The sequence below is a fragment of the Peromyscus maniculatus genome, chromosome 4 (assembly GCF_049852395.1).
Source record: "Peromyscus maniculatus bairdii isolate BWxNUB_F1_BW_parent chromosome 4, HU_Pman_BW_mat_3.1, whole genome shotgun sequence".
NCBI classification, from domain to species: domain Eukaryota; kingdom Metazoa; phylum Chordata; class Mammalia; order Rodentia; family Cricetidae; genus Peromyscus; species Peromyscus maniculatus.
In genome coordinates this window covers 48,118,050-48,143,935 of record NC_134855.1, presented here as the reverse complement: position 1 = coordinate 48,143,935, position 25,886 = coordinate 48,118,050, and the positions used below count along the sequence as shown (strand labels likewise).

Here is a 25,886-nt window from a genome sequence, read left to right as displayed (position 1 = left end):
ACTCGCAGTCACCACGGCGCTGCTTACCCGCTGGCCCTGACATGGAGATCCCGCGAAGGGCGGACCAGGAGGTCCAGCCCCGCTCGCCACTCGCGCTGGGTTCTGAGCTGCGAGCCTGGGACGCCGTGTCGCCATGGAGACAGGAGGGGCTGCTGCTGGAGCCCCGGGAGCCGCGGGAGCCGCCCAGCGACGGGGCGGTCGTACGCAGCGGAGGGGCGAGCGGGGCCGAGCGCGGCGCGCCCGGGGCGGGGCGCAGGGAGCGGGGCGGGGGCGGGGCGGGGGCGGGGCCAGCTGTTGGAACCGCGCAGAGGGCGGCACGGGCGGCTCGGGTGGCCCAGCGCCCCGGGGGCCTGGGGCTTACGCTGCGGGGCAAGTTGGGGGCGCATATCCTGGGGCAGACTTGAGCACGTACCCTGGTTACTTTGAGAAAGGCCGGAGACAGGGGGACTGGAAGGTCGGTGTCCATACCTGATCCTGACTCTAGGTGGCGGAGGGAAAGGGGCGAGGTGGCCTCATTTGGGGGTTACAACTTGTGGAAGAAAAGATGCCTTGAGTTGGGAGGGATGGGTGCCTCTGGATGTAGATGAACAAAAAATCCCCTGCACCTGAGATCGCCCAGAGAAGATTATGGGTTTCCTGGGGGACTCGACATCAATTCTCCTAGGGATCCGGTTCAGGTGTTTAGAACCAGACTCGCCTTTCCCACCAGCCCGGGCCAAGTCTGGGTTCCCTTTCGCGCCCGGGCTGCTTCTGAGGCACCTCAGCCAGTTGGAGGTCTTATGCTTCACTGCTTCGGTCACAAAAGAGGGTGGGAGGACTCTGTTAGAAAATCTCAATTGTCTCTCAAGCTTATCTTCTAGGGGGGGAAATGGGTAACCTCTCTCCTTGGACACGGAGAACTTGTTGCTAGGCAACGAGTTTTGAAGAGAGACCCATTTGTTGGAATCAAATCTGGATTCGAATTTCACATGGAAGAGATATGATCACTATCTTAAGGGCCCCCTGGGGACATGCACTTCACCTGATGGTGAAAATATGTAAGTTTTGTTGTATAGAAGATGCTTTAATTGTGAAATTATTATAAAAATAAGAACCAGCCAAAGCATTCAGAACCAAGAGTGTACGGAGTTTCAGTTATTTTTAAATTCTCTGATTCGTCCATCCGGCCACTCTCTGAATCTCTTTTTGAGTCATGGATGATAAGAAAGCATCAAGGGGAAGGAAAAAAAAAAAAAAGCTAGAATGGAAGTTTAAGGAACTCAATGAAATAATTAATAATACGTGCCTTGTTTAATGAGGACCTAGCAAGTCACGACTTCCGCTGTTGCGGGGCTGAGGACACTCTCCATACCAGATGTCTAAGTTTTACACAAGATCTTTCTCAGCAAACGCATAGGGAAAGCGTATTTCTCGGTCACGTTTAAGAACGTTAGTTCTATTAAATTTCTTGGTTTTGATAAATAGATAATGATGGCTTTGTACGTGCAAGAAATCAAGCCTACTTGATTACACTGTCTCTCTCTACCACCTGTACCCCAAAAGACGAGTTCGAGCAAGTTTATACAGGGCAGGGTCTTCAGGGTGTGTCTATAGCTCAGACCATGGAAAGAACACACAACATCTGACCAGTCACTCTTAAGTAGTAGTATTGCTTCTCCTGTATTATGCATTAACTGTAAGGAAAAAGATCATTCCTGTAGTGTCTGGCCCAATGCCTATCCAACCCCACGATGGTTATCTTACTTTTCTTTGATGAAGAGGCGTTACGTTTCATCTTTATTTGCATGGCATCAGAAATAATTCGCCCATCTCTATAACCTTTGTGCAGAAGTTGTTTTTGACATAATGCTCAAGTATAAAGCAAAGTGTAGCTCTGGCCTGTGCTTTTCAACGCTGAACACGTTTATCTGAAGTATCTCTCTAGTGAGGGGCTGTTCTAAAGAAGAGAAAGAGAAAGCCAAATGCTCATACAAATACCAAGTCACTCCACAGCAGCTACTATTAAACTCCATGGTGTTTTGTTTTTAGTGGTCCTGGGGATTGGACTCAGGACTTCGTACACTACTGAGCTACGTGCCCCGCCCCAGCCCCACGATTTTTAGTGGATACGTTTTTGTTATAGATCTTAACGTTAGCAGAGCATGATACAAAAAAAAAGTGTTTAATGACATTTAATGTTTTCTGATCATGAAACAAATATAGGGATAATGGATGTAGGTTAGTTGTGAAGTACTTGCCTAGCACATTGCAGCCCTGGGCTTGATGCTGAGTACTGAAGACAAAACACACAACAAACAAACAAGCAAGCAAACAAGTTCCCTCCCAAACAAAAGCCTGGGTTAGCAATGCACTCTCATGACGGACAATTTACAACATACTGAAACACACAACTAAAAATATTTAAACTACCCAGAATTCTACTGCCCAGTAGTAAGCTCAGCCACTAATTCTACTTTTTGCTTCTAGCCCTCTTTTGGGCAGATAGATATTTACTTACTAACATTTGTATTTGATGATCTACGTTGTTGGTATTCTTTTTTATTTAATATTTTTCCTTGAATGTTTTCCCAGTGTCTTTAGTCTTCAAAATATTTAAATGGCATATATATATATGACATATATTACAACTTATTTATAATTTCTTCAGACAGTCCCTACTTTGGAAAATTCTAACTTTTCTCCTGCTAATCCATTGTCTCTGAAACTCTTTGTTAGGAGCTGTGTAGAGGCTCTATGCCGGGCATGAGATGTGAGCGCTGAAGAGAAACTAAGAAGGAAGGTTTTGATGACCATCTTTGTAAATAAATCTTTGATGACATCTTTCATTCTCAGACCAAATTCCTAGGTCTGTGAAAACATAACTTCAAAAGACATTCTTGGCGCTTCAAAGGCAGACTTAAACTAAAATTCTGAACTGTAAAATATTAACTTTTTGGAAAAGTACCAACAACAGACTTAATATTTATTTTGTGCAAAGTGTGACTTTCCCCAGAAGACGCTCTCTTCCCAGTTGCTGGGAAGCAGCGATGGTGTTTGAAGTGTATTGACTTGCGCTTTTACCTCTAATTCTTTCCAGCGTTTGCTGGTTTGCTCAATGGGGTGAGATTGTTTGAAGTCTATGCAAATGACCCCACTTCCTCTTCTCACAGTTCAACTGTTAAGGGTGGTGTTTCATTTCCAGCTCCTCTCTTGTAAACACAGAGCTGTTGTGCCTTTCTTTCATTTACCCTCTCGTGGGAAGCACTTTCGTATCTTCACACTAACCTACAGGCGTATTTCTTCTAAACAAAAGCCATTATATACACATTCCTGTGGGGCACTTGACTAACTGCGGTTGGTTTTAGCCAGGAACTATGTAAATTGATGGTTGCGTCTAGAGAATTTTTAACTGAAGACAGCAGCCACTGCTGACAACACACTTGTGTATACACGTGTATTCACGACACCTTGCTCTCTTTGACAATTAAAATTTAAAATACTGGGTCAAACCACATGCCTTTGTCATTTGTGGGTAAGAGTTGGTGGCAACTGCATGGAGTGCTATCTATACAAGTACTTCGCAAATTAGTTTCTATTCTTCACCTTTCTCCAAATGTTAAACTTCCTGCTTCTCTTATTAAGGATATCCTTTGTTACTGCACAGGATTGTTTGCCTTTGCTTTCATATATGATTGAATCTAGTCAGGAGGGTGCCCATAAAATGTTTATTTATTCCCAGCACTTGGGAGGCAGAGGCAGGCGGATCTCTGTGAGTTCGAGGCCATCCTGGACTACCAAGTGAGTTCCAGGAAAGGCGCAAAGCTACACAGAGAAACCCTATCTCGAAAAACCAAAAAAAAAAAAAAAAATAATAAAAATAAAAAAAAAATGTTTATTTATTATTTTGGAGTCAGTAGAGGGAGCCTGGAGCCAAAAGATTCTTATCATGGACATACAAATCATAATTGTCTTCTAGTTCCTGATGAGTGGATAAATTTAAGCACTTGTGTATATGTGAAACAGTAATGATTTTAAAGTTGATTTGCTTAAATAATCTTGTTTAAAGAGACTAGAAAGAGCCTGGCTGCCAGTGGAAGCTGGGTGTCTTAAGCGTTCTCCGTGGGACCAAACAGAATTCCATCATTCTTGACTCCTCTCAGTGAGTAATTCCAGTGCTAACACACTGCTGATGTCATGTATGCGCGCCACTTTCTCCTTTTTCAGAGGACAGTGTAGGTTACCCTTCCATTTTTGTGGACATACTGACACTTTCTCCTTTTTCAGAGGACAGTGTAGGTTACCCTTCCATTTTTGTGGACATACCGCCAGGACTCCTCACTTTGTCAGAACCTTGAAATGTGCCACCACTTCCAACTCTGTGTCTTGACGCAGACATTGCCGTGTAGCAAACAGTGTAGACTATTTCCCCCGCAGACACTCAGGGGAGCTCTGTCATCCTGCAGAAAGCTCCTAGCATTCTAGGAAGACACCTAACCCATGACCACACCTTTCACAGACTAGGGATTTTCTTTAATGTTAATGATGCCTCCTGGCCACATTACAGCTCAGTGGAAAACGCTTATGTACATTTGTTCCTCGGTGGGGGCTTTCCTCAGCCCCAGGCAGTGGTTGTTCCTCACATGTGACATGTCTGCATCCTTTGCCCTTCTAGGGAAGACCGTTCTTTGTGCTACTTAATAGTTCTTTTAAAAAAAAAATTACGTCTTTATTTACTCTGTATATGTCTATAGCGAACACGCTAAGGTGTAAATGTGTGTATGTCTACATGTGTTGGAGCGGGCGTGCTGTGGTGTGAATGTGGAGGTCATTCACTTCCATCATTCCGTTCCCAGGGATTGAACTCGGGTCATCCAGCTTGGCAGCAAGCACCTTTACCCACTGAGCAGTCTTTCTGGCTACTTATTTCTCTTCAGTGGTGCCCTAGAGATAGTCACAAACAACAGCAGCTGCCCTCTGTCGTCTCAGCAGCACTTTCTCAACTCACTCCCTGAGGGGACTCACGTGTCACAGCTTTTCAGTCCGTCAGACTTCTAGTCCATCCATGCAGTCATGGTTCCTTTGCTGGTCCCCACCATCTCATTTCTTACGAGTCACATGTCTTCCCCACTCCCTGCCTCGGCCCTTCAGCCCCCTTACCTTTCTGCATAGGTGAGGAACTCATCAGGAGTTATGACAACCCCTTCCCCAAGAGTGTGAGTCAGGAGCTGAAGTCTTGGATTACCGGAGACTCTAGCGGTGACGTCATCTCTGTTCTGACCACCCGTTGTACTGTCCCGCCTTGCACTGCTCATGTTCAGCTGCTGGGCTACACTCACCCCGGGCCCTAATGTTCCCCTCCAAAGGAAATCGATTGTTGTCACGGGCTGCCGATCCTCCATGTTTGTGTGGATTCCTAATTCTCGCCCCCCTCACCTGACACTGTGGCAGTATTTGAAGCAATCACACAAGTGGGTTAAACACTTCATGAGCTGGCCAAAACACACTTCCTTTTCGGGATCCATCAAGACAGCATGACCATTCACACTTCCTGGCCCTTTCTCTCTAAGTACACTTCCCTTAAAGTGACACCAGAGATAGGATGTGTTGATCACACCGGGTGTTTGCAGTCCTCATACACGGAAGAATGGGATGACAAAGGGAGAGGTGACAGTTTGTGTCAGGAACTCAGCACTCTCCGTGGAGGGTCCAGGAGAAGACACAGAAGATTAGTGAGAAATATGGGTGATGGTATTGATGGGCATGAAAAGGAGTATAGTGAGAAAAATGGCTTTTCAGATGGACTTCAACAGCAGGATATTACCCGCCTCAGGACTCCGCCTTAAAGCTATGTCAGCAGCTAGAATGAAACAAATCCCTGGGGAGCAAGTCAGTGTAAGTGAATGACGCTTATTAAAAATTTTACATCTGTTCTACTTTGTGCACGAAGGTTTTGCCTTTCACACAGACTTTAGCTCCTGACTCACACTCTTGGGGAAGGGTTATCATAACTCCTGATAGAGTATCTGTGCGCTGTGTGTGTACCTGTGCCCACGGAGGTAGGAAGAAAGTGCTGGGTCCCTGGAACTGGAGTTATGAGAGGTTACATCATGTGGATGCTGGGAATCAAACCCAGGTCCTCTGGAAGAACAGTTGGTGTTCTTAACCACTGAGCCGTCCGTCTCTCCAGATTGATTCTTTTTTGTTTGTTTGTTGTTGTTTTGGAGACAGGGTTTCTCTGTGTAGCCTTGGCTGTCCTGGAACTCACTCTGTAGACAAGGCTGGTCTCCAACTCAGAGACTGTCTGCCTCTGCTTCCTGAGTGCTGGGATTAAAGGCGTGCACCACCACTGTCCAGCTGAGACACTGATTCTTTAATATACTTGGGATTTCGTGGACTGCTTGTTTTTATGTTACCAAACAAGTATGATATCTTCCAGGCTAGACAACATTATTAGTGAGTATAATCAGTACCCGCTTTATTAATATCACGAGATATGTATTTCAGTAAGTCAACCCTCATTTTAGAAAATGTTAAATACTCCGGGACTACAAAAAACAAAGTTAAATATTCTCTATCTCCTATTAAAAAATGGTTTCTAGCTTCAAATTAATGTTCTCTGCTGGCTATAACTTTTTACTTCTCTATGGCCTTCCCCTTGCTGCTGTCTATTTCCATTTTCCCTTCTCAGCATTGTGTATCAAAATACTGCATGCCAGCCAGTGGCTGAATGTGAAAAGGCAACATCGTTCTGCCTGTGCTGGGATTTTTGGTCTCCAGACAGCCTTCTAGGACCCAGCTGCATAACAGAAGTTATTCAATAGTGTCTTGTTTGCTTGTTTATTTTTGCTTTTGGAGAAAAGGTCTCTATATAGCTTTGGCTGTCTTGGAACTCCCAATGTAGACCAGGCTATTCTCACACACACACAGATCAGCCTGCCTCTGCCTCCCAAGTACTGGGATTAAAGGCGTGGCTATGAACGTTACTGGGAACAGGGTGCTAACGGAAGTGAAAAGGATCATCCAGCGGGCTGATGGGTTTCCAAAGAAATCAGTTTCAGTGTGAACTTTTTTAAGAGAGTAAACTAATGATTAATTGAACAGCAAAGAGGCGCCAGAGATATCTGTCATCAGTTGCCAGGGGTTCCAAGGAATTGCATCCAGCAACTCTGAAAACTCACTCCAGGCAGAGAATAAACTGACCCCAGAAAACGATGTCATTTCCCTACGTAGTCTTTTTGCCTCAGTGGAGCTCAGACATGAAATCTCCGAGAATGCAAACGAGTACAGTTCTCCCTGTAAATGTCTTATCTGTGGTAACCGAATGCCAAGCTCTTTGCTCTTCTGAGGGCATCTTCCCTTCACAAATTTAGACTATGTAGATAGCAACAATAAAGTGGAGCATCAGGATCACATTTAAAGGAGTCTTCCCAGGTGGCTTAAATGACTAGAAAGGGAGGAATCGACTGTACTCTGCAGAGAAAAAGATAACAATGAAGGAAGGTTACAGGAACGCAGCCTTTAAAGCCAGGGGAGGTCGTTGGACTGAATACAAAGAAGTTGACCGGAAGCTTGTCCAGCTCAAAGTATTCATACAAACCATTCGTTTTAAAGCTAGGACTATGGTTTGGGCTCTGTTTCTGATTTTTGACTGTATTTTTTCCTTTTTAAGTCTTCATATTTAAGGCAGGGAAATGATTTAACACATTGATGGAAACACACATGTAAAATTACCTAAGGCCAAGGGCTGGTTTGTTTCAACCGTAGTTCTCAACCACTTTGGGATTGTTGATTCTTTAGGATTCAGTTAATCATTAGTTTATTCTCTTAAAAAAGTTCACACTGAAAATTTTGCATGTATCCTAGTCGCTCCGAACCACTATAGACAGAAATGTCCCCACAGTTCTGGAGGGTGAGTGAGCAGCAGCTTTTGGGTGGCAGCCCCGATGAAGGCGGTCCAAGCAAAACACTTTTCTTTTGCCTCGTGGCTTTCACTGGGGAGTCCACATACTCTGCTGCTACTGTGGTCTCTGCCCACTACAGTCCTTCACTGAGACCAGAATGCCGCTTCTTTAGCCTTCCAAGAGGACTGAAGACCAGTGGCTCTTCAGGAATCTGCCAGGTCTTTGAACTAGATTGGGCCTACTGAGGCATCAGCCTTGTGGACTGAGAAGTTACCAGGCCCTCAGTCAATCCGTTGTGCCGACAGCTGTGGTTATTGCCTGGCTGAGCTCGTGTAAGCCAATCTAACAAATCCCTGTTTGGTACAGTCTTGCTATCAGTTCTGTGCCTCTGAAGAGCCCTGGCTGCTGACTCTCTTCTGGGGGACTAATCCCATTTCTGAGGACACCATGCTCCAATCTAACCATGTCCCCAAGTGCTCCACTTGCTACTCCCATAGTGAGGGTCAGGACTTCAACATGCGACACAGACATTCTGTCCATAATAGCATACATGGACCACTTGTCTGCAAATCTCTAGGCTAAATATGACACAAATTCCAATAACGGACACAGCAGTTAAAACGGAACTTCATCTATGTTTTAAAAATGGAAATCAGAGCAATATTGTTGAATGGGTTAAATATTATACCATTAAATACTACTATATAAATATTATGTTATTTTTAAAAGGAAGTAATTATTTTATAAAATAGTTGGTTATTACCAGTACCCAATTCTTACTGAGCACTTACTATATGTTACCTTTCTAAATTTGGTTTAATTTATATTCTCTAATTTAATTCCTGCAACAACCCTCCCTATAATTTGGGAACTATTATTATACCCATTTTGAAAATAAGAAAACTGAGTCTCCAAGAGGTGAGGTGCCTGAAGTCACACAGTGAGGTATAGTAGAGGCAGAAAGCAAAATGAGAAACACACACACACACACACACACACACACACACACACACACACACACACACCTCTGACCGGAACCATGTGAGGTTGGAACCCATCCGGCTTTGTTTTGTGGGCCTGTATCAGAAGACCACAGCCTGGCAATATATAATCAACTGATATTTCTGTCTTACAGTTCTGGTGGTTGGAACATCGAAGATCAGGGAGCTGGCATCTGTCAAGGAGAATTCTTGCTGCACCATCCCATAGGAGAAGGCAGTAGGGCAAGAACACAGGAGAGCTAGAGCACAAGAGAGAGCGAGGGTGAGAGAGAGAGAGAGAGAGAGAGAGAGAGAGAGAGAGAGAGAGAGAGAGAGAGAGAGAGAGGGGAAGAGGGGGGCAATCAGGCCCAATTTACTTTCATAACAAACCTTTGACAAGAACAAGCTTGTTTCCATTATGACATTAATCCTTGTTAGACAAGATTTCTCATTATCTAATAACCTCTCTCTCTCTCTCTCTCTCTCTCTCTCTCTCTCTCTCTCTCAGACGGGGTTCTATTAATTCAGACTGGCTAGCTTAAAACCCACTGTGTAGCTCTAGTTAGCTTCAACTCACAATTCTCTTGTCTCAGCTTTGCAAGTGGCTGGGGTTAGAGCACGCAGCACCAAATCCAGATTGCCGGGCGACTTCTCCAGAGTCCTGTCTCTCACCTTGTAGCTTTAGGGACTAAGTTTCTGACCTGACGTGTGGGGGGCACATTGAAACCAAACCTTAGTACAAACCATACTGGCATATCTAGCTTCCAGGCTAGGCCTCCACACACTATGGGGAGTAAACAAAATCCAAAGTGTTTTCTGTGTGGATGTGCTAAGTGTTCGCAGAGTTCTTCATGAGGGTTGAAGACAGAGTAGTTGTTTTACTGCACCTGTGTTTATTTGAATTTATGATAATCATGCTGGCCACCACGGTCTGTCTTAACAAACAGCCATCTCTGTACTTCCCATGTTCTGTGCTTTCAGGAGTATCCATAGGCTGGGTTTTCACCAAAGGCTTATGAGTGGAAATGACATATCTCCCTCATTTGAGGCAGTTATGTATGAGACAGGGTGTTTTGGAGGCCATTTTTGTAGCTGGCTGCCAGTGAGACCCTGAGATACTCAGGAATATGAAAGACACTCAGTTTGCCTGTGTGATCTTACTGGACACAAAAAGACGAATTCCAGGCTGTCTGTTTGTATTTTCAGTTCCCTGAAAGTATCTTGTTTCTTTGTTTAGTCATTCCTGCCTTTCTGTCTTCTGCCAGGGTTAAGCTTGTGGCTGTCTCTCCGTCACTGTTTTCCTAGTGCCTAACATAGTGACTGACTCATGAGGAGAGCCCTAATATGTGCTATGAGTGAAGAATTGAAGTTTCTGGAGGACATGGGCATGAGCAAAGCTTGAAGGAACGCTGCATTTTACACAACCATATCCTAGAAGGGCATGCCTGCGGGGAGGGAGATGAAGATTGAGGACGCAGTAAGCCTTAAGCCGAGAAGTTAAAAGGAGATAAGATGTGCTATCAAACCAGCTTGCTGAAAGGGTGTAATTTACAGCTGCCCCAGGAGACCCAGCAGGAGCCTTGCTAATAGCTGCCCTGGAAATGCTGTGGGATCCACCAGTTAGGGTGTTTGGTTAGTTACTGTAACAGATACCACATAACAATGGCTTAACAAGATGGTCTAGCCCTCATTTTTAAAAGTCTAGCTAAGGCTGGGAATGTTGTAGAGAGCTTGCCTACTGTGAATGGAAAGAAGCTGTGTCTAATGAGGCTAATGGACAGAGCAGACCTTCCGTGATATGAATAGATTGGAATGTTGCAAATCCAGAGTCAAAGTATCTTCCAGCATCTTTATGTCCCTGCCCCTCCCCCCCTTAAGAGTCATCTGTTGCTGTCCTCTGTACATGACCTAATGTCTTTTATAACCACTAGGTAAATCCTTGGGAATGCATGGACAGACCCTAGTTTCTATCAATCATAAAAGGCTGTCAGCATCTAAGACCTGTATCAGAGTGCCCCCCAACCCCCCACCCTACTGCAATTGCTTACCTGATGTACCCGTCAATGTATTGGAAAAGAGTGTTATATAATGATTTGTTGTTGTTGTTTGTTTGTTTTTTTTTTTTTTTTGAGACAAGGTTTCTCTGTGTAGCCCTAGCTGTCCTGGAACTCTCACAGTAGATCAGGCTGGCCTCGAACTCAGAGATCTGCCTGCCTCTGGCTCCCAAGTGTTGGCATTAAAAGCCTGAGCCACTGTCCAGCTTCTTTGTTCTGTTTCAATAAAAAGTTCACAAAATTGCTACATCATTGGAGCACGGTGTTTGGGGAAACCCCAGCCTGTGTTCTTAGGCTATGATCACTCCTTTGGCTCCAGAATAAACCACCTCATTTAGTCCTTTGAAGTGAGAGCTCTTGCTTTCCTTCACACAGGCACGCAGGAGGGCCTGGGTTTGATCCAGCACTGGAAAAAAGGAAAGTCGAGTCAATTGGCAGCCTAGGAACAGTGGGTGCCTGCACCACACGATGGTCTGTGAATCTTGTTCTTTCTGTTGCACAGCTGTGCCAGCTTCTGGGATGTTGCCCTCCTGCTTGACTTAGACATTCCAGTCTCAGAAAGCAGGAAGGAAAGGCAAGCCATATGACATGGTTTCTTTCTTTTTCTGTGCTCAGGATTAAGCCCAGGGCCTTGCATGTACTACTAGTCAAGCGCTCTACACGGGACCTTACTCCCAATCCTTTAATTTTCTTTTCAAGGTATAACCCAGAATTGGCGTCCATCACTTGTTGGAGAGAACTTGACTGTATGGCCACACCTAACTGCAAAGGAGGCTGGGATTTGAGATCTGTAGACAGAGCCGTGTGCTCCTCTGAACTTGGAAATTATAATTACTAAGCAGCAGAAAGATGGACTAGGGGACAACTGGGCAGGTCGGATCCTCTGGAGCTGGAATTACAGGCAGTTTTAAGTTACTGTGTGAGTGTTGGGAACAGAACCAGGGTCTTCTGTGAGAGTAGCAGATACTTGAAACCACTGGGCCATCTCTCCAAGGTCAAGTCCATAGGAAACTCGATTTCCCCCACTTCTGGTGATTAAACAAAAGTCAGCGTTCCTCAGGAACTTGTGAAGCTGGTTCCCCTCTACCAAAAGGAGCCATTTCCCTTACCACTGGCAGAAGGAATAATTGGCTATGTGTGGTGCCTGTAGCATACCAAAGTGCATGTTGGTATCTAGGATCCTTCAGTGTCACAAATACCTAGCTCTTCTCACCTCCTCCCCTATCCTAAACTTCTCCAATTCCTGGGCTTCCTCCCCTCCAGCTACTCATTCTCCTTATAACCCTGCTATTCTGCTATTCTCTCTCCTGCCACACTGTGTCTTCTTCTCACGCTCTCCCTCTGTGTCCATTTCTCTACCTCTCTGCTTGGTGCCTGCTTCCCTCGTGGCCAGGTCCAGTCTGCTGGTCCTGGTCAGTCTACTGCTTTCTCTCCCTGCTCTGGACTCTTCCAGATGCCTCTGGCTATTCTCTCTCTCATATCTACAATAAACACCTTCCCCCTAACCACACCACAGAGCGGTCACATTGCCAGTTTATACATCTTGATTGTAGACTTACTTAGGAGAGCTTTGTGAGCTGAGACTACCGCTGGACCTCAGTTATCCTGAATCTGTAATGTACTAAAGGTTGGTTTAGCCTACCCACAGCTTGGGTTACAGGCATGGGCAGCCACACCTTTTTACGTGGTTTCTGAACATTTGATCCCGTGTCCTCAGACTTGCACAAGTGCTCTTAACCACTGATCCACCTTCCCAGACCACCCATACATGTTCATTGAAGAAAGCAAATAACTTTCAAATAGAGTTGAGGGTTCTAATGGTAATTTTAAATGCTCATGTTGCATATTCCTTCAAGACCCTATATACACTGTTTGAAAACCCTTGGAAACATTTGGTTTGCTATTTAATCTCCTATATAAATTATAGCAGAAAACTGCTCTAGACAGGGACAGAAGGCAACCTGTTTGTAAGCACCACAGGCTATGTGACCAATGGGAGCGCAGAGGCAGAGCTACCTTTGGGAACACCGGCTTCCTGACCCATGGCTGACAGTACCTCTGCTTCCCTGATTAACACTGGCTGCTTCATCTGCACAATGAAGAGTTTCAGTTTGGTGAACTCTGGCATCACTTTACTCATAAATCCTAATAACCTCTTGATTTGACTAGTCAGAAAGATTTATGTCTACAGCACACATATTTATTTATTTATTTATTTATTTATTTATTTATTAAAGATTTATTTATTTATTATGTATACAGAAGAGGGCGCCAGATCTCATTACAGATGGTTGTGAGCCACCATGCGGTTGCTGGGAATTGAACTCAGGACCTTTGGAAGAGCAGTCGGTGCTCTTAACCTCTGAGCCATCTCTCCAGCCCCCAGCACACATATTTAATCAACTTTTCTGACTTCTGTTGAGAATGTATTGGATTTGGGTTGAGCACTTAGCCACAAAAGTGGCCATTTGGTGTCTGTATTCTTACAATCCTGACAGAGAGAGGAGCAGGACTCCACAGCACTTGGCACTGGTGTGCCGATGAGAGAAAGCTGCTGGCCTTTGCCCCTCTTCAACAAGCTCGGAATGTTTTACCTTTGAGTCTCAGCACCACAGCTGTGGACTTTTATTTTTTGATTTCATGTGAGTGTGTTTTTGCCTCGTGTGTGTGTGTGTGTGTGTGTGTGTGTGTGTGTGTGTGTGTGTGTGTATGCACACCACATGCAGGTCTGGTGCCCACAGAGGTCAGAAGAAGGTGTCAGATCCCATGGAACTGGAGTTACAGGCAGTCGTGAGCCACTGTCTAGGTGGTAGGGATGGGATCCAGGTCCTCTGCAAGAGCAGCCAACACTATTAACCGCTGAGCCATCTCTCCAGCCTCCGGCTGTGGGCTTTAAGAGAAGACAATTCCATAGTTGATTCCCTGAGCACCTGCCATTAGCAGAATGTCCGGAGGTTTCCTCACCTGGCAGACATCCCCCGTCTGTAACTGTATCTTCCAACTGCCTGTGGTCGTCACTGGGGACACAGTTATCATGAAGCTAGCCCTGGCCTCACCCCTGAACTCAGTGAGCCGCTGTAAGGACATAACTCAAGATTCTGTATTTAAATAAGTAGAGCTGACCATTTTCCTTCCCGTAAGAAGTTGAGAGTCACCGTTCCCAGTCCCTTGGTAGTGTCAGACCAAACCTCTGATGTGACTTCTCGAGTCCTTCCTCATCTCCGTGGACCTCGCCTCCTTTTCTTGGCTGCTGGGTTTCCATTAAGATGCTTGCTCTCAGGGCATCCCGGATTGTGTGACTGCTTCCCTGGTCCAGCATGCTGGTTTCTGCTCTGTTTAAAAAGAGGGTCTGACTAATGTTCCCAAGATCTCTAACCCTGACATGTTAAATTTATCAACCAGAATTGATGGTTATGGTTTATCTAGTCACAGACCATTCTGTTGATCTCTCAGGATTCTGGGGACCTTTTGGAGGTGTGTGTGTATGTGTTATGGCCCAGGCAGCCTAACACCTTTTGTCATTTACTGGGGTTCTTCTTAAGAACCTCTAGCCATTGGTGATTGAGTAGTTTAGCCTATGGGCAGAGAGAGGGACCTGTTCACTGGAAAACAAAACAAAACAAAACAAACAAACAAACAAAAACCTAACCCTAGTAATTCCCTGAGGTTTTTGTTGTTTCCAATTTCAGAAATAAGCTTTTTCTCAAAGCAGTTTTGCTCACCTGTGCATTGATCTAGAAAACAGGCCTGAGATAGCTCATGGGCAAGAAAGATTTCATTGAAAAGGGAGACTAATGTGGGCCTGGATGACACCAGATGAAGCGAAGCGTCTGGGTTGGGTCTGACGCAGAATTCTGGGTCTGCGTCAAGTATCTACAAGATCCGAAGTTTTTGTTTGTGCTCCGGAGATGCCCTGGCTTCTGAGCTCCCTTGGGTGGATTTTCAAAGCGACTGAGCAAACTAGAGGCTCCCTTTGGTTCTTTCTTGTCAAGTTCTACCACAGTTCTGCAGCGTGGGACATGCCTGCAGTTTCCACTCTTAGTGGAACGTGTGCCCTGTGAGTCTTAGCTATTAATTATCCAGTGACGCTGAGTTAGACGAATTGGCTGAGAATTCCTTGAAAGAAAACAGATGTTGCTACAAAGCCATTATTCCACTCTATGAAGAAAGTGCCACTAACATGTCAAGTACGTGACTTTTTATATGTAAAGTGAAGGGAAAGAAGAAATTACAAGAAATGAAATACGTGGTTTAGAATTCAAAAATGTAATCTTGGTTGGCATTAAAGACTACAAAAGGACTGTCTATGTAACTGCACATTGTGCTCGTAGAAATCATTCTTTGATTTAGACTATTGTTGCTCTCTTCTCATCAGCAGCCAATTCCATTGTCTTCGTCAAGGGGACATTTCAGCCAAGGAGGTTCTCTGTTTTCCATTCCCAAAGTAGCTTGTGAGCAATGTGCTAGGCTAGCTTCTGGTTACTTTTCATGGACTTTCCATCTTACACTAGTTGGAATAAGTGATTTGCAAAGCTGAAGTGCATTATCACACTTGGGAGATTTACTAAGACACAGACCATTAGGCTTCTGGATTTCTAATTTAGGAGGTCTTGAGGATTGGACCTATGGATCTGCCTGTCACTGGCCTTCTCTTCTTTGAGACAAGCTCTCATGTAGCCCAGGCTATCCTCAAACTCACTATGGAGCTGAGGATGACTTTGAACTTCTGAATCTCCTCCCCCCACCCCCCAGGTGCTAGGATTACAGGCCTGTTCCATGGTGCCTGGCTTTATGTGGCCCTGGGGAGGGACTAGATCCCAGAGCCTTGTACAGGCTGGGCACGTACCCTACCAACCGAGCTATGCCCCCAGTCCCTGGACTTGCATTCCTGCTGACGGTCTTGTTGCTTCTTGGGAACCAGTCTGTCTTGAACTGCCGCCACCTCTGGGTAATAGTTGAATTATATTCTGAATCCTGAAGGTGGAGTCTGTGGATGGTTCTTCCAAGCAGAATACCCATTTGTCAACTCAAACAGCTTATGGTTATTGCCTGAGGCCATTTCTCCTTTTGTTTCAGTTGGAGAATTCTGTTTGTATCTGGTGGCTGCTTTCAGCAGGCCTTCCTCTTGGATTCTGTCCATCTGTGCACGCGTTTTCTCTCATTTGGAGACATGGAGTTCTCTGAAGGATTTCGTTCACCTTTGAGCCTTCACTGAATCTTACACCCCCTACTGCAGACATTATCTCACTCTTTGCTAAATTGCAGACATTATGTCCTTATTTGATAAATTGAATTTAGCTATGTTTATATGTTTTAAGTCTAGTTTTCTAAGTCTAAAAATTAAAGGCTACAAATATGGAATTAAATTAAGCATACTCCTTACATATTGTAATTGAACACACTGACTTGCCTAACTTCCACGGTTTGGGAAAGGATAGTTTCCTTAAACGAGGGTCAGAACTTTCAGATCTAATTATACCCATTTATGTTTTATTGAGACAGATTTCTGTTCCTCTTTATGGGTTACATTATGGTAATCTGATACAGTGGGTAATAATCCAATCAGGGCAATGAGCATTTCCTTAAACATTAATCATTTTTATGTACTGAAATTTTGTCATTTTGTAATATACCATAAATTCTTTAAATCAATACTTATGCTGCATGCTATGAAAAAAGCAAAAACAAAACAACAACAAAAACTGAACCAATTCCTCTTCTCTGTGCTGGCACACCTTAAAACAGTCGTTCTCAATCTGTGGGTCAAGACTCCTCTGGGGTCGGATGACCCTTTCACAGGGGTCACCTAAGACCATCAGAAAGCACAGATATTTACATTGTGATTCATAACAGTAGCGAAATTACAGTTATGAAGTAGCAACAAATATAATTTTATGGTTGGGGGGCACCACAACATGAGGAACTGTATTAAAGAGTTACAGCATTAGCAAGGTTGAGACCCACAGCCTTAAAGAATTTCTTTCCAGCTCCTTACTCCTTGCTTTCCCAGGCTCTAGGGAGTACCATTTCTTTCTTCGTAGATCGTAGACTAGTTTCTACGAACCAATGAGAGCATGTGATACTCACTTGTCTATGCCTGGCTTATTTTACTTAGCACAATGACCTCCATTTCTGTCCATGCTGCTGCAAAAGACAGGATTTCATTTTGTTGATGGCTGACTAACAGTCCATTGTGTGTTCACATCATCTTTTCTCTACCCCATAGTTCATTGCTGGGCATCTAGGTTGATCCTGTGTTTTAGCTTCTCTGAGAGATGCTGCAGGATAGGTTCATAGTGATAGACCTGCTCATGGGTTGGGCTTCCTTCCTCCCTCCCCCCCCTCTCTTTCACTCTCACTCTTCCATTCTTTCTTTTAGAAATATCCATACTGGGTGCTGGAGAGATGGCTCAGTGGTTAAGAGCACTGACTACTCTTCCAAAGGACCCAGGTTCAATTCCCAGTACCCACATGGCAGCATGGTTACTGCCTGTAACTCCAGTTCCAGGGGATTCAGCACCCTCACACAGACATACATGCAGGCAGAACACCAATGCAAATGAAATAAAAATAAATAAATCTTTATAAAGGAATATCCATACTGTTTTCCATAGTCCCTATACTAATTCACATTCCCACCAACAGTGAGTCCTCATTTCTCCACATCTTTACCAGTATTTGTTGCCTGTTCTCTTTTGATAATAGCCATCCTGACGGGGGTAGGGGTGGGGGTTGGGGATTGGAGATGATATCCCATTATGGTTTGGGTTTGCATTATTCACCACTTAGTGACATTGACACCCCCCCCATGTGCCTGTTAGTCATTGGCGTCTTCTTGTGAGAAGTGTCTACTTCTTTAGTCCATTTTTTTTGTATTTGTTTCTTGGGTGCTCAGCTTTTTGAGTTCTTCATACAGGATGGACATTAATCCTCTGTCAAATGACGAGTTTGCAAATATTTTCTCTCAGTCTGTAGCTTAATCTCTTTTAAAAATCTCTTTATAAAAAAGACTTTATATGTATGTTTTACTTGCATGGATGTCTGTGGACTTATGTACCTAGTGCCCAGGGAGGCCAGATGAGAATCCCCTAGGACTACAGTTAGAGATGTCTGTAAGCCACCCTGTGGTGTGTGTTCTAGGAACCAACCCAGTGTCCTCTGGAAGGGCATCCCGTGCTGTTAACCACACTCAGCCACCTCTCCAGCCCACTGTAGCTTACCTCTTAATGCTGTTAGTATTTTGCTGTGCATATACATCTTAGTTTGATATAATCCCATTTGTCTGTTTTTACTTTTGTAAAAAGTCCGTGCCTTTGGGGGTACTGGTTTAAAAACTCATTGTCCGACACCAGCACCTTAAAGCGCTTCCCCATGTTGTCTTGTAGTAATTTCTCTTTTATTTTAAAGATTTATTTATGTAGTTTATGTATATGAGGGCTCTGTCTACATGTACATCTGCACACCAGAAGAGGGCATCGGATCCCATTACAGATGGTTGTGAGCCACCATGTGGAAGCTGGGAATTGAACTCAGGACCTCTGGAAGAACAGCCAGTGCTCTTGACCTCTGAGCCATCTCTCCGGCCCCCGATCTTGTAGTAATTTCATAGTTTAAAGTTTCATATTTATGTCTTTGATTTATTTTGAATAGGATTTGTGTGGCGGGGAGGCAAACAAAGCAGTGTCACTTTCCTTCACATTTAGTTCAGTTTTACCAGAGCTATTTGGTGACGAGACTATCTGTCATCCCTCCCTTGGATGTTTTAGCTCTGGGCATGTGTTTGGTACGTGTGGTTCTGGTGTTGCTGGGCGTGGATGGGACTATTCCTAGGTCACAGGAGGGTGGCTCTCACTGAGATGTGGATTGTGGCATAGATCGCTACAGTGCTGGAGTTGAAAAGCACATATGAGACCGTCCTTTGGTTCCCCAGGGCTAGCAGATGCAGTCTAAAGACCATGGCTTGGGAAGGAGCCTGTCCCTAATTCTGCCACGGGATTGCTGGTGGTGCTGGGGCTAGAGCTGCTGGTAGCCTCGTTCTTGGAGAGGTATGACACTCACCGGACCTTTTGCAGTTCCCAGGGCACCACACAGGGGATGCCAGCACTTTGCTTCAGTAGTTACCTACCACTTCTGGGCTAAGAAGGAAGCCTCCTTTATTTGTCTCCAGGGAAGTAGAGATGGTAGTGGGATCATTAGCCACATTCCCAGCTCCCAGGGGACAGGTATGGGTGATGCTGTGATGCTGTGATAGTAGCCCCAGGACCAATGCTATGAGTGGATGGACACCTTCTCCAGTTCCTGTGATGCAAGCGAGGGGGAGGGTCGGGCTTGAGGCTGTGGGATTGAAGCTGCAGGATGCAGGGGGCCTGCCTTCTACCCACTGTCTTTTTCTGACAGTGTGAAGTCATCTATCTGGGGAGATGGCACAGACGTTACAGTTTGCTTTGTTTCTTTAGGTAGTAAAATTGTCTGGAGAGCCAGTCAGCAGATAAGAGCACACACTACCTTTCCCAGGATCCAACTTTAATTCCCAGCACCTACTGAATCTCCTGGAACTGGACTTAGAGGTTGTTAGCCACCATGTCGGGGCTGGAAAACAAACCAGGGTCTTCTGGAAGAGCAACAAGCGCTCTTAATCTCTGAGCCATCTCTCCCCATGACCGTGACCTTTAATTCCAGCATTTGGGAGGCAGAGACAGGCAGATCTCTGTGAGTTTGAGGCCAGCCTGGGCTACAGAGCTCGTTAGTTTCAGGACAGCCAGGGTTACACAGAGAAACCCTGTCTCGAAAAACCAAAACCAAACCCAAACAAGAGCAAAACAAAACTAAACCCAAAACCAACCAAATGATCAAACAAACAAGAAAGAAAGTAATTTCTTTCGCTGGTGGCTAGGCTGAACTTCCATCTCAGTTTGAGCATGGTCCCTGTGTCTGAGTTATCAGTTTTGCTTTGTTTCCAATGCATTGGTGAGCAAACTTATGGGCATTTTCTGACAAAACTAAACCCAGTTTGGACAGCAAGACTGCTCAGCAGGTAAAGGCACCTGCTGTCAGCCCTGACAACCTGACTGCCATCTCTGGAACCACATGCTGAAAGAGAAGAATGCTCGTACAAGCTGTCCCCTGGTCGCCATGTGAGTGCTATGGCCATGCACCCCGGCTTCTGTCACTTAGTAAGAAAATAATTTAAAAACTCGGCTAATAAGTAAATCAGTTTACTGTCTTTGGAAAAGGTAGGACTTTGGGAAATCATGTTTCTTGGTTTGAGAATTACACAAAGTGGATTTGTTGCACTTTTATTAATTTTGTTTTATATCTTCCATCTAAAACTTCACACCTGTTGCCTGTCAAAAATGTGTACATTTCCTAAGAACAAATAATAAGAGGTGGTGGCTCAGTGCTTCAAGATGACAGCGTTCCTCTACAGAAAACATAAAAACACCTTTAATCCCAACACTGTGAAGACAGAGGCAGATCTCTGAGTTCAAGGCCAGCCTGGTCTACAGAGCAAGTTCCAGGAGAGCCAGGGCTACACAGAGAAACCAAACACAGAAAAAAACCAAACCAAACCAACCAACCAACCAAACAAACACCAAACCAACAAAACAACCCCCCCAAAACAAAACAAAAAACAACCAGCCAACCAACCAAACAATAGCCCCCAGGTGAGTTTAACTTGAGATCATTCTTCTAAAGCCGGGGTTGTCCAAATGTGGCTGAGAGGGCTATGGTGCTGTATTGGTTACTTTTCTCTCTTGCTGTGATTAAACACTGTGACTAAAGGCAATTTAAGGAAATCACAGGTTATGATGGCTTTCAGCTCTAGAGGGCTAAGAGTCCATCATGACAGAGATGAAACAGGGCCCTAAGTGGGGGGCAGGTCGACAGCAGCATGAAGCAGAGAGTGAACCAGCAGTGGGGTGAGGCTTTAAACCCCCAAGGCCTGCCCTAGGGACATACTTCTTCCAGCGAGGCACACCTCCAGATAATCTCTCTAAACAGCACCACCAACTGGGACCCCCCAGTTCAATGCCTGAGCCTCTGGGAGCCATTTCTCACTCAAACCACAAGCAATGACTCCTAGGGATCAATGACCTTCCCTCCATTGTGGAACTGGATCAGACTCACCACCAGGTCAGTGTTTGGGTGGGAGTTCCACCTCAACCCCTGGCACCCTGGCATTCCTACACCCAAAGAGTCTGGAATGTTCTGGTGGAAGATCTACATCAACTCCCCTCCCCCATCTCTTTCCCCAAACCTGCCCCTTCAAAGCCCGCCAAACACAGCTACTCCCCAAAAGAGGCTCAAGACCTCTCCCACAGGGTATTTAAGCTGCATTCCAGAAAACAGACACATGATTCTTGATTCTTCCGGTCTTTCGTCCCTGTCTCCTCTCTGATGGGCCCAGGAATCACCCAGGAACGCTTTACCTATTAAACCTGGGCTTCAGTGGAGAGGCCTTCAGGGCGCAAAGATTTATCAGTCAGCTCCACCCAGGCAACGGGGAACAGTCAAACCAGCCATGTTTTCAGACAACAAGAAAAATGGCTAAAGAAACGTGAACACTGTCAGAATTAAGGGCCACTTGTGTTAACTTGGGCAAAAAGGACATAAAGCTGGGAAATTATGAAGTGATCTTGTACACGATTGCTTAATAAGACAACTACCACAAAAGACTCTTCCACACTCCACATCTTCACAGGTATTTTCACAGAAAGTAAGCCTGCAAGTACACAGACAAATAACTGTTCAACTTTTGATGCTGCCAGTCATTATTAGTTATTATGGCCAAGTATTATTACTAGGTATCTGATATAATCCTTGTTTTGTTTTTCAAAGCTTCCTCTTGCCCATGTACTTAATTTTTTTTTTGTTCATTATTAGGTGTGTGTGTGTGTGTGTGTGTGTGTGTGTGTGTGTGTGTGTGTGTCCACATGCACAGGTGTATATGTATGTTTGGAGCATGTGTAGGGAGGTCAGAGGGTCACTTTCAGGAGTTAGTTCTCCTCTTCCATCATAGGCTGGCTCTACAGATCCAATTTAGGTCATCAGCAGAGCACAGTAAATGCTTCTTCCCACTGAGCCAATGCCGGTAGCTACCACGTAGTTCTTGATCCGCAGGCTACTTCTAATGACCTCCCGGCCGAGCCAGGAGGAACCTGTACAAGAACATATTACACCAGCTGTACTACACACCCTGGCCAACCAGTGGTGCTCACATATTGCATAGCTGTGGAAACCAGAAAGTTACCTCACTTCTAAATATTTTGGGGAGGAAAGACCCCACTCTGTAGCCCAGGCTGGCCTGGAACTCTCTGGTCTAGGCTGGCTATCTCCTGATTCAACCTCCTGAGTGCTGGATTGCAGGAATGAGTATCCTGCACAGTAGAGTACAGTCAGAGGAATTTTTCTCTTGTCGTTTTCTCCATGTCATTTGTCTCAAATGCATTTTATTGTCTCTCTCTCTCTCCCTCCCTCCCTTCCTCTCTCTCTCTTCCACCCTCCCTCTCTATATATCCTTCTCACCTCCTCTCTTCATTTCTTTTTGAACAGTACTGGGGATTAGACTTAAGTCTTGTGCATACCAGGTAGGTGTTCTCCTTAAATATTCTGTGTCTCCTTAAATATTCTTGTCAATTATTCATTTATCTTCAGTTACTTTCCAGGAAAAATAAGAACAAGGAAGATCACATTTCTATAGTCATCTTTGCTGGAGGGTTTTTAACTATCACCTCCTGCTAGAACCCAAACAAATGACAGAAATGAGTTCCAATATGGAGTTAGCACAATGTCCCAAATGAAGAGGCCTGCAGGACCACGATGGAACTTCAGGCCCAGGTATCCCAGGATAATAGAATTATCCTAGACGTTTTACTTGCCTCACAAGGGGAAGTCTGTGGAAGACAATTGGTTGCACAATATATATCAACAGCAATGAAAGAGATATCGTGATAGAGGGAGACATCATGAGGATAGGAGAAACCTGGTGTTAGGGAAGTTCCCAAGAATCCACAAGGATGACCCCAGCTTAGATTACTAGCAATAGTGGAGAGGGTGCCTGAACTGGCTTACTGCAGTAATCAGATTGGTGAATACCCTAACTGTCATCATAGAGCCTCCATCCAGTAACTGATGGAAGCAGATGCAGAGATCCACAGCCAAGCACCAGGCTGAGCTCCAAGAGTCCAACTGAAGAGAGAGAAGAGGGATTCTATGAGCAAGGAGGTCAAGATCATGATGGGGAAACCTACAAAGACAGCCAAACCAAACTAGTGGGAATCGTGAACGTTAGACCAACAGCTGTGGAGCCTCCATGGGACTGGACTAGGCCCTCTGCATAATCAAAACAGTTGTACAGCTTGGTCCGCCTAAGGGGCCTCCTGGCAGTGTGATCAGGATCCATCCCTGATGCATGAAGTAGCTTTCTGGAGCCCACTACCTATGGTGGGACACCTTGCACAGCCTTGATGCAGGGGGAGGGGTTTAGACCTGCCTCAACAGAATGTACCATGGGAGGTACTGACTCCCCATGGGAGGCCTTACCTTTTCAGAAGAGGGAATGTGGGGTACGTTGAGGGAGGAAGGCTGGGGGAGGGAGGAGCTGGAGGAGGGAAGAGAGGGGAGATCTGTGATTGGTACATAAAATGAATAAAACATTTCTTAATACAAAAATATTATATCTCAACATGTGGGGTTAGAAGTTGTCAAGATTTTTAAAAAGTTTCATTTTATGTATGTGTGTTTTGCATGCACCATGTGAGTGCCTGGTGCCCATAGAAGTCAGAAGAAGGCAAATCCCCTGGAACTGGAGTTACAGGCAATTTTGAGATGCCACGTGAGTGCTGGAAATCAAACCATGGTCCTCTGGAAAAGCCCCTGAGCAATCTCTCCAGCCCCTAGAAGTTGCTAAGATTTTAAAGTGAGAAGAGTCACTAATAGGCCCACCCCTGGCCTCTTGGATTGGTTCCTCTTCCTATTTTTAATTATCTTCAGTTGATTGCTACCAGGCTGGGTTAACCTTTCTGTGCTCTGCCTCTGCAATAATTTTTAGTCTAGGCAATACCTATCTGTTTGGATTGACCAGACAAATGGTTGTTACCCTATCTGAGGGACCCATCCCCTTAACCCAAAACGGACTCATAACTACCTGAACCAGCAGAACATAGCCAGTCACCACTTCTTCATGATGTAGGACTCAACGATGACAAGAAGGGCATTGAAACTGGTTAAGGCTTGAACACAGGCATACACTTCCCGCATAGATGGCTGTGATGAGTACAGCAATTCCAGTACTTGGGAGGTAAAGCCAGGCTCATCTTGAGCCTAGCTACACACATAGTGACGTCATTGGAGGAATGTAGCAAAGTGGTGGGAAGCTTGCCTGGCATGGGCAAGGCCCTGGGTTCAAATTATAGCCAGGAGAAAGAAGCCCTCAAATAACAAAGTCTTTAATAGTTCTTTCCAAAAAAACCCTTCAGAGCATCTGCTAATGATTCTTATAGTTGGAAGCTGGCTTTTCAAGAATGGAGATGATGCTGGATGGTGGTGGCACATTACTTTAATTCCAGTACTCAGGAGGCAGAGGCAGCCGGATCTCTGTGAGGTAGAGGCCAGCCTGGTCTACAGAGTGAGTTCCAGGACAACCGGGTCTACACAGAGAAACCCTATCTCAAAAAACCAAAGAGAGAGAGAGAGAGAGAGAGAGAGAGAGAGAGAGAGAGAGAGAGAGAGAGAGAGAGAGAAGAGAGAGAGATTGGAGAGGATCAGAAAAAAAAAAAACCATGTGACCAATGATATACCAACTTCAAAAACTCCCACGCAGAACTTAGCTCCTACCACCCCCATAAAACAGTGTTCTGTCTAAAGACAGGTCACCCAACCAACAAGCAACTTCACCTTCCCTGTTCTTATGAATTACTCAGCTACCAATTGCTCTCAGAGGTGGATTTGACTTTATGGTCCCAGATCTCTTTGGCTGTTAGTATGCAATAAAGCTTTCTTGTTTTGCAAAAAAAAAAAAAAAAAAAAAAAAAAAAAAAAAAGTCCTACTGCCATAGCATTGACAGATCCTGTTCAAAAGTTTTCCATCCCTTGCTGCTGTGGTTTGAATAAGAATGGTCCCCATAGGCTCATACATTTGAATACTTGGTCCTCAGTTGAGGGAACTGTTTGAAAAGGATGAGGAGGTGTGGCCTGGTTGGAAGAGGCCACTGGGTATGGGCTTTGAGGTTTCAAAAGATATTTTCTGCCTCCTACTTGCAGATCAAGATGTGAGCTCTCAGCTGCTGCTGCAGTGCCTGCCTGCCTGCCTGCCTGCTGCTATGCTTCCGGTCATGGATTCTAACCCTCGCAAACTGTAAGCCCCAAATAAATTCTTTCTTCTGTAAGTTGCCTTGGTCCGAGTGTCTCTTCACCTCAATAGAAAAGTAACTAAGAGATGCCTAAACTTTTCCTTTCTCTGCTCTCCCTGCAAAATCTCCACCAACAGCACCAGGCCTTGAGGAGGTATGTAACATTGTAACAGATGGCACTAAATTCTGCCATCAGTTCTGTGAGGTGCACTGATTATCCGAAAGCGTTTTTGTCTCCTTTTGATGCCTTTGGCTATGAAACAAACCTTTCTGTTGTTGTTTGCCAGTCTCTTCACATTACACTGTTAATAGCCGTGAGATGTATTTGAGTATTTTCATTCACAGGTTTTAGTTTTGAAGTATCCCAACCTCGGGAGATACCAGGAGATCCTCCAAGTCTGAATGGCCTCAGGATAGCTCCACCACTGATTCACACTCACCGTTCGTTTGGAAAACAAATCCAGAAATTTGGGGGTAAGGGAAAAACTTTCCTCCCCAGGGATCTATGCTGAGAAGAAGGTGCTGCTATTTCATCCCAGCTCTTTGACCCAGGACCCCATTTCGAGCCCTTCCATATCCCCCTGTATAGTTTAGAAGCCTGTTGGGGTCTATATTATAGGG

General features: G+C 45.0%; 1 protein-coding gene and 1 long non-coding RNA gene across 12 annotated transcripts in view; one reads left to right on the top strand and one right to left on the bottom strand.

The window, feature by feature from the left end:
- Window positions 1-3,825, bottom strand: part of Erich2 (glutamate rich 2) — a 29,834-nt gene extending 26,009 nt beyond the window's left edge. For 4 of the 11 annotated variants that reach the window (XM_042275445.2, XM_076569622.1, XM_076569621.1 and 1 more), the window contains exon 1: window positions 28-3,825. In XM_042275445.2, the coding sequence (XP_042131379.2) occupies window positions 28-466 (439 nt within the window). In that variant the 5' untranslated portion in view covers window positions 467-3,825. The remainder of the gene's footprint in view (window positions 1-27) is intronic. The other 7 variants (XM_076569626.1, XM_076569627.1, XM_076569623.1 and 4 more) reach the window with 5 other exon arrangements.
- LOC143272881 (uncharacterized) lies at window positions 927-25,301 on the top strand. The gene is made up of 2 exons (XR_013050504.1): window positions 927-1,037; window positions 25,177-25,301. It is a non-coding gene; the product is annotated as an uncharacterized LOC143272881 (long non-coding RNA).
- The last annotated feature ends 585 nt before the right edge of the window (window positions 25,302-25,886 follow it).